The 17,539-nt window shown below is 39.4% G+C and overlaps 1 protein-coding gene across 6 annotated transcripts in view; it reads left to right on the forward strand.

The window, feature by feature from the left end:
- Window positions 1-17,539, forward strand: part of STXBP4 (syntaxin binding protein 4) — a 249,819-nt gene that overhangs the window by 200,835 nt on the left and 31,445 nt on the right. For all 6 annotated transcript variants that reach the window (XM_027516895.1, XM_027516894.1, XM_027516897.1 and 3 more), the window contains one exon: window positions 4,001-4,058. In XM_027516895.1, coding sequence (XP_027372696.1) covers window positions 4,001-4,058 — 58 coding nt within the window. The remainder of the gene's footprint in view (window positions 1-4,000; window positions 4,059-17,539) is intronic.

The following is a 17,539-nucleotide window of genomic DNA, read 5'->3' on the forward strand; positions in this document are numbered from 1 at the left end:
GGACAGAAGAATCTTATGGGCTACAGTCCATGGGGTCACAAAGAGTCAGACACAACTGAGCAGCTAACATTTTTCAACCTAAGTGGTTAAGAGTTTGGGCTCTACTATCTGCCAGCTGTGTAACCTTGGGCCGGTAATGGAAGCTGTCCATGCCTGTTTCTTTATTTGTAAAATGAGAGTAATAACAGGACCATTAAAATTGTTGTGAGACATGAGCAAGTCAGTACATGTGTAACAAGTGTCCAACATATGGCCACTCCATTATTGTGAACTATTGTTATTGGCATTTAAAGTTTAGGTAGATCTTGACAAGATTCTCCCATACATGCTAAGTCGCTTCAGTCGTGTCCAACTCTGTGTGACCCCATAGACGGCAGCCCACCAGGCTCCCCCGTCCCTGGGATTCTCCAGGCAAGAACACTAGAGTGGGTTGCCGTTTCCTTCTCCAATGCATGAAAGGGAAAAGTGAAAGTGAAGTCGCTCAGTCGTGTCCCACTCTTCACGACCCCATGGTCTGCAGCCTACCAGGCTCCTCCGTCCATGGGATTTTCCAGGCAAGAGTACTGGAGTGGGGTGCCATTGCCTTCTCCATGTCCCATACATATGTGATCATATTTATACACCCATCAATATGAGAATATTGCCTTTTCATACCCTCAAAACAATGTCTTATTACACTACTTTTTACCCTTCGCTAACATGATGAATATGGCCTTTCATAATAGTTTAATTTGTATTTTTCTTGTGAAGAGTGAAATTAAGCTTATTTTCATATTTTAAGTATGTTCATGTCTTGAATGTTCTACATGTTCTACAGACTCCTATTTGTCATTTCTTTTACTGATTTGTAGAAGTTATTTATGTATTCAGGAGTTTAACTTTTGTCTGTGCTATGAATTACTCTTTCAGAGTATTCAATACTTTTTTCCTAGTACTTATTCTTATTTTTTATGATGTCTTTAATTATGATTACTTTTTTAATGTTGCATAAGACCAGGGTCCAAGTTTATTTGTTATTCATTATCTATCGAACACCAAGCAAAATGCTGGACATATAAAATTAATCAATTACAAAAAATGATCAATAAATATTTAATGAATGGGCCAAATATGACAAAGAGAACTTTAATACATAAGTGGACTGGGGAAATGGAAGGGAGCTATTTTGTATGGACGTGTGAGGAGTTTGGTTTTGGATACATGGAGTGTTAGGTGACAGCCGGTACTCTAAGTTGAATTTGCAGGAGACTCCACTTTGGCAAAGTACTCATGAAGAGTACACTGGAACAAATGATCTGTGAGGGAAAGAATGTTATGTGAGGGTTCATAAACAAATACTTGCAGTCAGAAACAATAGTTGTCATAACAGTTTTAAAGCAAATAAGAAAAGGAAAATAAGAGCATTATATATTTGCAAGTATTAAGATGTGGGGAATGTAGAAAAATTCTAATGCCTTGGGTCTATTGCTAATATAACAATTATCAAAAAGTATCTAGATAATATGTTGTATTTATACCCAAATCACTTACTATGAAGTGATGAAAACCTTTACTATGGGAAAATTGAATCCATCATAGTTATACAAGCTTGTAGAAATCAAAAGTGCCCTTTCTCTATAAAGTAGGATATTTGGTTTATCAGTATATTGTGGGTTTTGGTTTATAAATGGACAGTGATTGTGGTTTCCATCAATGAACTCTTACTGAAATATAGCCGCTATCACTTTAATACCCAAGTCTGTTTTTTCAGACTGTATTACCTGCATGAAAAAGAAGAAACTATGCTGTTTCCTAAAAGGAAATACTGTTTTTTCAGAACAGATAATTTATTCTAAAATACTATTTAATTCACAAGAATATCTTGATGGCTACAGTCATTGATAATCATTTTGACTTATATAGATATGAACTGGTACCTTTAATAAATCTGTTGTGAAGTTATAGTTCTTGTAATAATTGTAAGAAAATAATCAGACAGAAACTTTATTTAGATGGCATGGGGATGTGGTATCCCAGTGTCAATCTCAAATTTCAAAGGGTCCTGTGGATTAAAAGATACTATCTTTAAAGTATGCATATTTTTTCTCCTCGTTTAAAAAAAAAAAAAAAAAAGACCTGTGATTTAAGATGAGAAATATGACTGTAACTGCACTTGACAGACAAGTCATTTAAAGAAAAATCTTAGTCACATTAGAATGACTTTCTACTTTTAGCATGTCTTTGCCTTATTGATTAGCATTCCTGGCATTTCTGAACATTTTTGTCATAAAAGCATGGTTTTTGTGTATAGTCATCAGATTCTTCCCTTCAAGTGAGAGACTTGTCAATGAAGAATGAAGTGATCTGTAACAAAAGATGCAGAAAGCGTAAAGAAGATAAATCTATATGAACTGGAGCAGCAACAGCGGTTGATCACGGCCTGTCTGACTGAATGTGCTGGCCATGAATACTAGCAGAGATGTATTCAGTGTCACTTCAGGGGCTTTTAAGAAACCAGTCATTTGCTCATGATGAGTCCCCAGAAATGCTTATTTTCTGCTTAAAATAGAAACATTTATTCATTAAGAAGTAAAAGAAACTCCTAGGTGGCCTGTGTTAATCTGCAGAGGAAATAATTATAGAATTTTGGGCCAAGGTCTTATTTTATACAACTTGTGTTAAAAAGATTGGAGGTAAATATAAAGCTTGTTCTGTTTTTCTTAGTTATAAAAACAGCATACTTAGAGCTGTTCTCAAAGAATTCAAAGTAAATGGTGATCGAGTAAGATTTTATTTCATTTATAGTTGCTCTTCCTGATTTTTGCTCTGCTGCTTGTGAGACTTTGAAAGTGAAGTCAATGGTTTGTTGTTATAGCTTAATTACTTTCTAAAGAAGTAAGCTACCTGTGCCATGAGTCTGTTCTTTGGCAGAGGAGACTTCAAAGGAGACTTGATAAGTCAGTACCAAAGACTGATCCAATTACGACCCTTAATAGTACTCGGGTGGAGCCAAGGGATGGAAACCTTGTGTTCTAAAGGAGTACCTCCCATGTATGAGCAGTAAACCCTTTGCAACCCCATGGACTGTAGCCCACCAGGCTCCTGTGTCCATGGAATTTTCCAGGTAAGAATACTGGAGCGGGTTGCCATTTCCTTCTCCTGGGGATCTTCCCGACCCAGAAAGAGATCAAATGTCTCTTGCACCTTTTATATTGGCAGGCAGATTCTTTACCACTGGCGGCACCCGAGAAGGCCGACCTACCCGTAACTGGAATGTAAGAGAAGGGGCTACCTCAACCTGAACCTGTTCTGTTGGCATGATGAGGATAAAAATGTACTCATTTACAGAAATATGGTCAAATAATTGCTTGCTTACTTCAACCTGCATTTCTTTACATCTGACTAATTATTCTCAACCCCATTACAGAAATGGAAGCTAAGTTTAGCAAATTACTTGGCCATTTATGTTTAGTCCACAAAATTCTTAACAAAATAAAATACCACAATCCAAGGTAAATCAATTTGCTAAGCTTTCAAACTTCATAAGGTATTTTGTCTTCTGCAAGAGCTACTTGCAAACCCCTGCTGATCTGGCACTCATATAGCAATTCCCTGTAGAACTGAGCGAAAGAATGTAAAGGGAGCCAATTAATGAAACTTTGAGCCCAAATAGATAAGCAGAGGCCATCTTGTCCATCCTTCTACCTCCAGGCAAAAACCATCCGCTGCACCACAAGTTTTGGCGTGAATCCTGCTGACAAAAATGCTCACCACATGTAAATGACAAGTCATAATCCATTTAATGCAACTAAAGCAGATTGTTAGCTGAAGACTTATTTATTGTGTTCTAAGATGCTGAATATGAAAGCTCATCTGAATTGTTTTAATTCCTCCTTCTCGACAATTATTTTATACAAGAAACATGCTCAAATAATTGTAAAGCAGTGGGAATTCTGTGCCCAGGAAATAAAGTTATCTTTACCATCTTATTAAATGTATTTTTTGTTTCCTTTCACTGTAGGTCTACCTTACGGGTGGGAGGCAGCTTACACAGCAGATGGAATCAAGTACTTCATCAAGTAAGTACAAGCCTCCCAACCAAGTAAGCATTTTTCTTCACATCTGGAGAGAACCTGGAAGTTGCAGAATAATCAGTAAAACCAAGAAACCCTCTTGGAGGTTACAAAAATTAGTAACAAGAAATGAAACTTCACCATTTTCATCTCATGTGATTTAAATGTTAATATCATTTAGGGAGGATAAAACCTAATAATTAATTCAAGGGAAACATCAAAAAATTGGAACAAGACTGTCATTTAAACCTAAATGTTACTACCTGAATTCATTTCTGGCTAAAAGTATTAATATTTATGCAAAGTTAATATCTATTGAAACAATCTGTTTTGTGTCTTAAAACTTATTAACAATAATACTAATAACAATCAACATTTTTCATGCTTTACAGTATACACAGTTCATTCATTCTGCAAAGATTCTTTGAGCATTTGCTGCGTGGCAGGCAATATTCCATACTATAGTGAAATATATAGACTGTTTCTCTGATATTAGGGAATTTACTTAATAGGGAAGAAAAACATTCACTATATAACTGAACAGATAAATGAGACGGTATAAGAACAGATCCCATCTCAGTGGATTCTCAGAACATCCTTGATGTATAGATGAAGAAAATAAGTACTAGAGTAGTTGCCCAAAAATCCACAGCTAACTAAATCACCAAACCAAAAGAGAATCCAAGTCTTCTGCCACCAGGATTCTTTCTGCTGTACTAGACTGTCACTGATAGAGACCTTTCTTTTAAAGTCTTGACAGAAATGCGTTTTCTAGCTGCTGGCCGGCTATGCTTCACTGTGCTCTGGGTAACTCTTCTCACGTCAGAGTTGGAGTTAGGAGAACACAAAGGGGACTCCCAACTGACTCTTTAGATCTCAAGAGACTTTCTTTTTTTTTGTTTAAATTTTATTTTATTTACTTTACAGTATTGTATTGGTTTTGCCATATGTCAAAATGAATCTGCCACAATTATACATGTGTTCCCCATCCTGAACCCTCCTCCCTCCTTCCTCCCCATACCCTCCCTCTGGGTCGTCCCAGTGCACCAGCCCCAAGCATCCAGTATCGTGCATCGAACCTGGACTGGCGACTAGTTTCATATATGATATTATACATATTTCAATGCCATTCTCCCAAATCATCCCACCCTCTCCCTCTCCCACAGAGTCCAAAAGACTGTTCTATACATCAGTGTCTCTTTTGCTGTCTCGTATACAGGGTTATTGTTACCATCTTTCTAAATTCCATATATATGCGTTAGTATACTGTATTGGTGTTTTTCTCTCTGGATTACTTCACTCTGTATAATAGGCTCCAGTTTCATCCACCTCATTAGAACTGATTCAAATGTATTCTTTTTAATGGCTGAGTAATACTCCATTGTGTATATGTACCACAGCTTTACATGGCCTTTTTTTAAGCAAATGAAACTTGATATGCACGTGGGGAGGAAAAGAGAGATGTGTCCTTGCTGCTCTTTCAAATGTACAAGTAGTTTTCTAAGCAATATCCACATTTTGAATTCTTAACTTCTGTGATTTTACACAGATTCCCACATCTCTCTTTATCTCAGTTTTCTCATCAAAAAATAAGGGGGATTTTACGTGTTTTGTAGAGTTGTTAAATGTTAAGCACCTACCATAAAATTTTGAACACAATAGATGCCTAAGACAGTCATCATTAATTTACAATATGGAGAAAACATCATGCTGGAAAAAAGAACAGGAAAAATTGTATGACATTTAAAACATTGAAAATTCAAAAGCTTCATATTTTAAAAACATTTAAGGAAAAGCTGAGGGTAAAGCTGGCAAAGTATTTTCTTGATTTATTTTTCTTTTGGTCTCTAGCAAAAAGTAATTAACAAAGGAAGGTGTAGCTTATAACACATGAAGGAGAAAGGGACTTTGGGAGCAAAGAACTCAGGAATTCCATGTACAGATTACATTTAGGGTCACTTCCCAAATCGTAACTCTTCCAGAAGGAACATTTTGCTTCAATATGCTCTTTTAAGTGTGTTTATTCCTGAAAGACTTGAATCACTATTGTGTAGGGATGGCAAGAAAATGAAAAATCACATTCAAATTTATGTCAGTTGGTAAAGAATCTGCCTGCAATGCCAGAGACCATGGTTTGACCCGGGTTGGCAAGATCCCCTGGAGAAGGGATAGGCTACCCACTCCAGTATTCTTGGGCTTCCCTGGTGGCTCAGCTGGTAGAGAATCCACCTGCAATGTGGGAGACCTGTGTTTGATTCCTGGGTTGGGAAGATCCCCTGGAGAAGGGAAAGGAAAGGCTACCCACTTCGGTATCCTGGCCTGGAGAATGTCCATGGGGTCACAGAGTCAGACACGACTGAACAAGTTTCACTTCACTTTTCTTTCTTATGTTCACTTTGTGACGCATACAGGAAAAAATGTAGGGATGGGGGATGATGCTTAGCAACCAAGCATCTGTTAGGTATTTTTTTTTATGCATTGTATCATGTAATCTTCCTAACAATGTGGAAAGTGGGCACTGCTCAGCTCTTAATAGGATGATATGATGGTGGTGAGCTGCATCCTGCTCTCAAGCATGCCCATCTCCTGGAAGATCCCCAAAAGAAGTGTTCCATCAAAGGAAGGCAAACTAGCCTTCACTGTAAACCAGGGTTCTTAATTCAGAGGCCTTTGAAAAATGTCAGTAAAGGGGTCTGGATCCAGTGGGGAACTCCTTCACCCCAGCTGCGCCTTAGCCATCTGTCAGTATCCTGACACGCAGCTGTGTCAGAGCCTACCCAGTGCCCTGTGAGGGAAGGGTACTAACGGCACCGTCACCCACCACCAAAGAAAATGAGGGGGAGAGAGACGTGAGTGTGAGAGGATCAGAGTGAGTGTGCCCTGTTGCCTGGGACCCAGAGGTTTAAGCCACTGTCCTTTGCGGGCTGGAACAGTAGCCTCAGGCTGCGCTTCTGCTGCAAAGGAAAATAGCATCCAAGGAGAGGAGGAAAGAGAAGTAAGCAAGCCCTTTGACTGCCTTGAGATCTAGCTCAGTATCTGAAGAAATAGAAAGAGACACTGCATTTGTGTAGTCCACTCCAGTCATAGAAAACACATTTCTTAGGGAGTTCTCCTCCTTGACCTTAATCTTGACTCCTACCAAAAGCAGAAAAGAGATAAGACTTTTTAAAGCATAGTGGTGGGTATCCTTGTCTCTCCATTACAATTGGAGAAACTGTGGAAAAGAGGCTAAACTTGTCCAGGTCATGCAGTAGTAAAATTTCAGAGTCAAGGTACAGATCCAGGGTTGTCTGAGTCCAAGGTATCCCCCCAAAACATGCACCCATGCTGCACCTCTCCATCTCTTTATTTTAACATGGTATGTTTACATGTGACCAGAAAAATTTTTAAAGAGATCTTGATTAAGTTAGAATTCTATACTTGTCTCATGGAGGAATGGGTGCTTACCATCCAGCACCAACATTTATTTCAGTTTAACTATTCTTAATGGATGTCTTATTCTAAAAGTATTGCATGCTTCCCTGCCTTCTTGTAGCAAGGCCAATGAACAAAATCATTATGAACATCAGTCTTATACACAGTTCAGTGAGTTCTGCAGGGGAATATTAAGCAATATAAGCTAGAATAGAGACAGAGCTACCATCTCCCCCTGCTCTCAATATGCCTGGCCATCTCCTTATCTCCATTCCCCCTTTTTATCCTCTACACACTTTACCATCTTCCCCAGGAGTTTCTTATTTGAGGAAGTCAGGATGCCAAATAATCAGACTAATTTGAATTGCTTGTAAATAGTCCTTGAGTGCCTGATGGCATAAAAGATGGTGTAAAAGAATATGCTTGCAATACAGGAAACCCGAGTTCGATCCCTGGGTCAGGAAGATCCCCTGGAGGAGGAAATGGCAACCCACTCCAGTATTTTTGCCAGGATAATCTCACGGACAGAGGATCCTGGTGGGCTGCCATCCATGGAGTCACCAGAGTCTGACACAACTTAGTGACTAAACCACCACCAGTCCTAAAGTGTGAGTCTGCAGGGGATTGTATGTGAATCAAGTATGTAAGTTCTAATGCCAGTGCATTTGTTTGAGGAAGGCCATCTGGTGTAGGCAAAAGAAGAGCATGGGCTTTGGATTTGCAGCAAGTTGGGTTCAAATCCTGGTGGCTGCATAGAATTGCTGAACAACCTCGGCGTGTGTGCTTAACCTCTTTGTGCTTTAATGTCTACATTTATAAAATGGAAAGACTGTCACCCTTCAGAGAGTGAATTCCTCACAGAATGAATGAGTCTATGTCTGTAAAGAGTGTATCATGACACCTGAGCCAGACCATACACTTTGAGCCAAGGTTAGGCCTCTCCACTCACTCCTCACTGCCATCTCCATGAGGGTTTCATCTCAGCTCTTAGCTGCATTCAGATGGGTTGCTAAATAAGTAATGTCCGAATAAGCAAGCATCCACTTTATGTCTTCCTTGAAACTATTTAGACTTTTGTTTTTTCATCTTTTCACTCTCCCAACCAAAATTTTGAGCCTGGATAGACTGTGTTAGCTTTTGAGTAGGAGTAGTTCATTTACCGTGTGAATCGTACTTTGGGGTAAGAATAGCAAGGAATGCACTCAGGTCATTGCCTCTGTCACCTTTACTTAAAAAGAACAGTGACTGAAATCACCTTTCCAGAACACTGGAGTAGATGATAGTCTGTGTACATACAATCTCTTCCCTGAGATTGACACCTGTCAGTGTCTTCCCAGAAATTGAATGGTTCCATCTGGTGGAAGCCTAGCCTCGGGCAAAGGAATAACTGTCAGTGCTGTCCCGAGAACACCTAGATGAAGACGGTCCTCACTGAATATTCCGACCCACCCACATGTCCACTGCACATGCATTAACGCTTTGTAGTCAGTCATCTGCTTACATTCTGACACAAGAGAAGAAAGCGTTTTACCTGGTGTAAACAAGTACAGTCAAAATGCTGGCATTCTTAGAGCCAGTGTTTCATGGAATTAACAAACTTCCATATATATATGTGTGTATATACAAATATTTGTATTCACATATGCAAATAGGCAGAGCTTACTCACTTGCTATATATATCAATGCATTCAAGGGAAATTTTTCTTATATTCTCATTAGAGAAAGAGTTGCAGCATTCTTCTATTCAATGACAAAATACCAATTATCTTGATGTTACTGTAATGAAACTATCTAGTGAATCTGACCATCTTACCACCCAACTTCTTATCTTCCATTTGTAGGTATATACTGTTACATATTTACAATAGTTTTTTGACATGATCCCACTTTAAAAGTTCATATACTTTGCATGTTATAATTTAACAAAATTAGTATAAGACCTATGTTTAATAGTAAAAAATGAACTTAAATATTACAAACTAGAATAGCTGCTACATTGCTTTCATTGAACTCTTTTTTTTCTTTTGAAAAAAAACAGAGATTCACTGTGATCAATAGCCTTGATTTCATGTACTAATTCTCTATTGCTGCTTAATAAATTCCCACAAATTTTGCAGCCTTAAACAGTAAACATTTATTTTCTTACCCAAATTTCAGAGGGTCAAGAACCAGAAGTGCTTTTGCTGAATCATTCTGATTCTCTCTCTGTCTGGATTTCTCATGAAGTTGTAATCAAGCTTTTAGCGAGGTCTGGGAATTGAAGAGTAGCTTAGTGGGGCTGGAATATTTGTTCCAAGCTCACATGAGAGGTGTCGGTTCCTCACCGTACCTGGACCTTTCTCCATTGTATCAATGGGTCATAGAGCTGCACAAACATGGCAGCTGGCTTCCTCAGAGCAAGGGACAAGAGAAACAGTGAGAGAAAGAGAAATACCAAAACAAGAGCTGCAGTGTGTTTTATAACCAATCTCAGAAGTGAGCAGCTTACTTTCTGCCGTATGCGGCTGTTCACACAGACCATCCCCGGCACAGTGTAGGAGGCAGCTACATAAGGGTGTCCATGCCCGAAGGTAAGGAGCTGTCCTAGAGGATGCCTCCCGCACTGCTGTTTCACAGTGTAGTGTGTGTAATATATTAATAATTAAATCATTACATAATCTATACATCTGTATAAATAACACAAAAAATCTCAGTATCATATTCTGGCTTGAAACATTAAGTTGTACTGTTGCTGATTTTTTCAAGTCCGTATAATCATTGGTTTTTAAAAGTTACTCATACTTGACTTATAGTTCCTTTTTGTTGATACACCTTTATATCAGATCCTGAAATCTGAGATAGCACTCCACATATTATAAAACCTGTTCTCCATTACATAGGAGATATTAACTTCCAGCCTTACCACTGCATATCAGTAAAACCTGAGCAGTCTGTGATTTCTGAATAAAACAGGTTTCTGTCTATAGCAGGGAAGGCAAATAGATTTCAACTCACTTTCTCAAGTGTTGCTTATGAAGAATTCTGAGGCCACATTCAACCTCACTAAAGTGTGTCTTGATTCATCAGCAGTGTCTGCTGTGGGTGCCAGGGGAAGAGGCGTGTGGGACACGTGCCACATCTTGTGGTCTCTGGTCTTCCAGAGCATGTTGCCAACACAGGAACTCTGTGGGATGAGCAGTAATAATGCAAACTGTAAGCTGGAATGAAAAGTTAAACAGTGATGCCTCCTCCCAAAACAAGTTCAGTATATAAGAGCTTTGCCTTTATGACTTCAAAGGAAAGCTAATTTCCAATGGGCATGTTTTTCTCATATCTTTCTAGTCCAAGTTCATTAGCTACCCTAAATGACTGTCTGAATTTGGGTTGTTAAAGTGTTAGTCAGTCATGTCTAACTCTTTGTGACCCCGTGGACTGTAGCCCACCAGGCTCTTCTGTCCATGAGATTCTCCAGGCAGGAGTACTGGAGTGGGTAAACATTCCCTTCTCCAGGGGATCTTCCCAACCCAGGGATCAAACCCAGGCCTCCTGCATTGCAGGCAGATTCTTTACCATCTGAGCCACCAGAGATGCCCAGCTTGGGGTAGAATATCCTATTAGGTTGTTTCCAGGCAGGAAAAAATGTAGATCATAACCCGTATATGAATGAAATTTGCCATTGTCAGCCTGCTGTATTAATTAAAGGCTTAAGTTAGATTCATCATCTCATTTATAAAATAATGTACATAGTGTCTGTGTTAGATAATTCTAACATGACTAGAAATTAGGGAGATTAGGGAAGGGACGGTGGAGAGCAAAGGATGTTTTCTGGATTGGAAATTAAAAGCTACTACTTTTAAGTTTTCCTAAATCCTTGGCAGATGATTTTTTTTAATTTATTTATTTTAAACTGAAGGATAATTGCTTTACAATATTGTATTCATTTTGCAAAGAGTTGGACACGACTGAGAGATTAAGCGACACACACATACGTTGACATGAAGCAGCCATAGGTATACATATGTCCCCTCCCTTTGGAACCTCCCTCCCACCCTCTCCCACCCCTGTAGGTTGTCATGGAGCCACAGTTTGAGTCCCCTGGGTCATACAGCAAATTCCCACTGGCTATCCACTTTACGTATGGTAGCTTATCGATTTCCACGACACTCTCTGTAGTCATCCCACCCACTCCGTGCCCCCGTCCCGTGTCCATACTCTGTTCTCTATGTCTGTTCTCCCTGCTGCTTGGCAGATGGTTTTAACTCCACTTCAGTGGATACTGTCAGGAGCCCTCCCTCTGAAGACCTCATTAATTTGGCTGCTTTGATTAATTTTGAATGAGTTAAGAAAAACCCACAGACCTCTAAAGTTTAAGTCTCACTTGATGAACTGTTAGGGCAATTTCTATGCTCCTAACTTCAGCATCAGTAAGGAGCAATGGGGTAGGCTCCTCAACCCTGAGCATTTCATTCTTAATAAGACTATAATGAAGAAACCAGCAGAGGACTTGAGGGAGGGAATATGGAGCTTTTTAACGGTTTGTTCCAAACACTTCTCAGCTATGAGTAAATTGTAAGGTATTGAAACCAGGTTTGGATGTATACATCTATGTGATGACTGGTTTAGAATATCCAGTAACTAGTACAGTGCCTGGTAGGTGTACGGACTGAATAACTATTAATATTTATCAAATGAGTGAATACTGTCTTTAAGGAAGCAGTTTTTTGGGGGAAAATATGGGCCTTAGTATCAGAAAGAGCTGGTTTTGTTTTTTTGTTTTGCTGCATGTGTGGCTTGTGGGATCTTAGTTCCCCAACCAGGAATCAAACCTAATTCCTGGACCACCAGGAAATTTCCCAGACCTAGTATCTAGTGTTTATGCCACCATTTTTTAGTGTAAACTTGGTGTAATTGATACTATTTCAATTGTCTGTACTCCCATTTCTCATCAAAAAACAACGATAGCAGTTTATCCAGTAAAATAACTCACCTGCCACAGGTGAGTGCATAACAGATGTTGGTTTCCCCTACCTTCCGTTACATTATTCTACTGCTATTTGCCAGTGGAAGAGTTTTAAATGACAGCATTTGCACAGTTGTAAATAGAAACCAACAGCCGAAACCTACCCCATGCCCCTCCCTAGCCAGCCAGAGCTGGGTGACAGGAGCAGAGAGGTGGCGGTGCTCAAGAGCCCGAGACGCCTGCGCTAGATATTCTATAAATACGACACGGGGCGTAGCCGCTGAAGCACAGGATGAGCAACTGTCATTCAGACAGAAGGCCAGCCAGCTGTCCAAGGTTGCTCAGAATGCCAGAGCCCACTGAAATGAATAAAACATCCAGATCCAAACAGACAACATCAAACTCTTTCCCCCCCCCCCCCATTTAACCGATGACAGGTATGACTGAGGCAGGAAGCATGTTTTTTTTTAGCATTTTATCAGAAAGATATTAAAAAAAATCTTTAGAGATTGTGTGAAGTACTTTGGAAATTCATTACCTTTCTAGGGTTATACTTTTTTCTTGATTTATATTTTGTTTAATTGTTTTTAATTTTGGAAATTCTAAAAATACAGAACAGTATGAAAAATAATAAAATATTATCCAGTACCCACTAACATTTTATTATATTTTCTTTTAGTATTTTTTAATTAAAAAATAGGACATTTTAGATCAAAGTGAAATCCCCTTTGTTCTCCATTCTCTGTCTTATCCCATCCCTGGGGACAATTGCTATTACGAATTTAATATATATTCTTAAAATATTTTTAATACTTTTTATGTACAGAGGACATACGAGTGTATTTTAAATGTACAAGAGGGACAGTTTACCCTACAAAGTTTTTTGTATCTATCATCTTACAAGTTGCTTTTCTCATTCAGTATTGATTTAACCATGAATATCTTGATTAGTGAAAGAGCCTTATTTGTTTTATATTATTTATGGTATTTGTAGGGTTATATTAAATACTTTCATTTAGCCAAATATGTAATCTTCTCTCCCTCCAAGACCCTTTATTTAAATTGCTCAATAAATACTAACTTTTTTGTCACTTTCCCTTCCAAATTTGGTCACTGTATTAATCTGCTAGGGCTTCCATAACAAAATACCACAGACTGGGTGGCTTAAACTGGGTGAGAACTTTTTTCTCACAGTTCTGGGGGCTAGAAGGCCGAGATCAAGATGCCGTCAGGATTCACATCTTGCGAGGACCCTCTTCTGGGTGTAGACAACTGCCTTCTCACTGTGTGCTCACATGGCCTCTTCTCTGTGCATGGAAAGAAAGGTCTAGAGTGTCTTCCTTTTCTTACAAGGACCCTAATCTCACTGGATCAGGGTCTCACCCCCATGATCTCACCTAATCTTAATAATCTCCACAAAGGCCGCTTTCTCCAACAGAGCCACATTAGGGTTTAGGGCTGCAACACAGAGCTGGGAGGAGCGGAGGACCCAGTTCATTCCATGGCAGTTGCTTCTTCCTTAAATTACTTTACATTTCCATAGATCTCTAGTACCTTTTTATTCAGCCAATAATCTCCAATATGATATAGCATATAATCTTTCTTGCTGTATATTTGCTGAGTTTCATGCAAATTGCAAGAATTAATATGCACCCAGTGCCCCTTCCCTCAAGACATAGTCTTCAGTGGGAGAAGTAGCTGACAGGGTGTGAGGGTGTGGTAAGTGGAATAATGGTTCCCCAGTAATATTAATGAGCTAATCCCCAGAATGTTTGAGTATATCAGGTTCCATGGCAAAGGAGCCATAAAGCTGTAGGTGGAATTACGGTTGCTAATCAGCCAACTTTAAAATAAGGAGGTTATCCTGGATTATCCATGTGTGACCAAACTAATCACATGAGTCCTCAACGGTGGAAAAGAGAGGCCAAAGGAAAGAGTCAAAGGAAAAGATATGACAACCAGAGATATACTGTGTGGCTGACTTTGAAGATGGAGGCTGCAAGTCATGGAATGTGGGTGGCCTTTAAAAGCTGGAAAGGAAAGGAGATGGATTCTGTCCTAAAGCCTCCAGAAAGAAATTCAGCCTTGCCAACACCTTGACTTGAGCTCGGTAAGAACCATGTTGGACTTCTGAGCTACAGAACCATTAGTCAGTAAGTTAGCATTTTTTAAGCACTGTGTTTGCAGCCATGTGTTACTGCACCAAGAGAAAACTGATACACAAAGTTAGAAGTGCAGGGGCGAGAGTGATGCTTATGACGGACCTATTATGTGTCAGGCGTGAAACTAGGGAATTTATATGTTTTCTCTATATTTATTAACACTGTTAAGACAGTTCTTATGTTTTCTAGATTGGGAAACTGAGACTCAAAGTTTAAGTAAGTTTCCCTGGGACATACAAGTAATCCAGTGAGTGCCTGTTTATCAGTCACTCAGTCATGTCCGACTCTTTGTGGCCCCATGGACTGCAGCATGCCAGGCTTTCCTGTCCTTCACCATCTCCCAGACCTTGCTCAAACTCATGTCCATTGAGTGAGTGATGCCATCCAACCATCTCACCCTCTGTCGTCATCCCCTTGCTGTCTGGGCAATACACAATTTCAGACCAGGCCTGTGTGGTCTACTCTACTGCTGTGTGACCTTGGACAGGGCACTGGGACTCTCTTAGCTTCAGTTTCTTCAGTTGCCACATGATGTGCAAAGTTCAAGTCTGCTTGGGAAGCAGGCATCACACATAATTTTTATTTATACTGGATGAAGTTTTTATGAATTTTGTGATAAATGCTTTTAAAATGCTTTAGAGATATAGTCTGTGATCACTGAATTAATCAGTCATATGAAGTACACTCAAGTCATGACCCCATGGACTGTAGCCCATCAGGCTCTTCTGTCCATGGAATTCTCCAGACAAGAATACTGGAGTGGGTTGCCATTTCCTTCTCCAATTAGTCAGTACATTGCATCTTATAAAGCTAAAGAGCTCTTTTCTTTTTTTTTTTTCTAATTTTATTTTATTTTTAAACTTTACATAATTGTATTAGTTTTGCCAAATATCAAAATGAATCCGCCACAGGTATACATGTGTTCCCCATCCTGAACCCTCCTCCCTCCTCCCTCCCCATACCCTCCCTCTGGGTCGTCCCAGTGCACCAGCCCCAAGCATCCAGTATCGTGCATCGAACCTGGACTGGTGACTCATTTCATATATGATATTATACATATTTCAATGCCATTCTCCCAAATCATCCCACCCTCTCCCTCTCCCACAGAGTCCAAAAGACTCTTCTATACATCAGTGTCTCTTTTGCTGTCTCGTATACAGGGTTATTGTTACCATCTTTCTAAATTCCACATATATGCATTAGTATACTGTATTGGTGTTTTTCTCTCTGGATTACTTCACTCTGTATAATAGGCTCCAGTTTCATCCACCTCATTAGAACTGATTCAAATGTATTCTTTTTAATGGCTGAGTAATACTCCATTGTGTATATGTACCACAGCTTTCTTATCCATTCATCTGCTGATGGACATCTAGGTTGCTTCCATGTCCTGGCTATTATAAACAGTGCTGTGATGAACATTGGGGTACACGTGTCTCTTTCCCTTCTGGTTTCCTCAGTGTGTATGCCCAGCAGTGGGATTGCTGGATCATAAGGCAGTTCTATTTCCAGTTTTTTAAGGAATCTCCACACTGTTCTCCATAGTGGCTGTACTAGTTTGCATTCCCACCAACAGTGTAAGAGGGTTCCCTTTTCTCCACACCCTCTCCAGCATTTATTATTTGTAGACTTTTGGATCGCAGCCATTCTGACTGGTGTGAAATGGTACCTCATAAAGAGCTCTTTTCAAGTGATGTCATTTAATCCATCCCAGAGCCTCCATATATATTGTTGTTGAAACCAACCCATATAATAGAGCCTCAGAAAGGAATATAACCAAGTGGTAAAATTCTCAGGAGTCAGATTTGGATCCAGATCCTGGCTCTAACATTCACTAGTTTTATTACCTGGGGTAATGGATTTCTTTGGAAGGAACGATGCTAAAGCTGAAACTCCAGTACTTTGGCCACCTCATGCGAAGAGTTGACTCATTGGAAAAGACTCTGATGCTGAGAGGGATTGGGGGCAGGAGGAGAAGGGGACGACAGAGAATGAGATGGCTGAATGGCATCACTGACTCAATGGACGTGAGTCTGAGTGAACTCCGGGAGTTGGTGATGGACAGGGAGGCCTGGTGTGCTGCGATTCATGGGGTCGCAAAGAGTCGAACACAACTGAGCGACTGAACTGAACTGAACTGAACTGAATGTATTTCACCTCTCATATAGTTTAGCTTCCTCATATATAAAATGAGAATAATAAATGTAACTATCTCTCCTTTACAATATAAATATAAATCCCACCCGGCTCCTCTGTCCATGGGATTCTCCAGGCAAGAATACTGAAGTGGGTTGCCATGCCCTCCTGCCATGCCAGATCCTCCAGGGGATCTTCCTGACCCAGGGATCAAACCCATGACTCACATCTCCTGCATTGCCAGGCAGGTTCTTTACCACTGGCACCACCTGGGAAGCCCATGTATAAAATATAAATATGTAAGTATATAAACCAGGATCTGTAATATTTATAAAATATAAGCATAAAACAAGTCTATTCTAAAAAACAGCTAAGCCAGTTTATTCACAAAGCCAAGGTGGTACCGTTAGAAACCATCAGTATGTAAAGTTCATGGGAAAACTGTAAAGGCTGGAGGCATATTTGATTTTTATCCCATAACTTTTTACTGTAATTCCGGGCTTCTGTTTTATAGCACTCACTCTCAGGTACCTTTTGCACTTAGGATTATGGAGTCTGTAACACTGATAAAATACCTCAAGAGTTTAGAGATGGTCTCATATAGGACCCCTCAAAGTTTCCAGTTTTGTGATGCTGTTCTTCTCTAACATAATATGTGTATTTATATCTTTATTTTTTAGTGTAGTCAGCTTAACTTTGATAGAAAAATAATATTAGGATTAGTATAAAAGTAGTTGAAACTATATATTTCAAATAATTTTAGTTTTTTTAAGATTTGAAATTTGGTAATTAAAAAACACATTTAGTCAAAAGTTTATTAAACTTGTTTTATTGGA

This window comes from Bos indicus x Bos taurus, chromosome 19 (genome assembly GCF_003369695.1).
Source record: "Bos indicus x Bos taurus breed Angus x Brahman F1 hybrid chromosome 19, Bos_hybrid_MaternalHap_v2.0, whole genome shotgun sequence".
NCBI classification, from domain to species: Eukaryota; Metazoa; Chordata; class Mammalia; order Artiodactyla; family Bovidae; genus Bos; species Bos indicus x Bos taurus.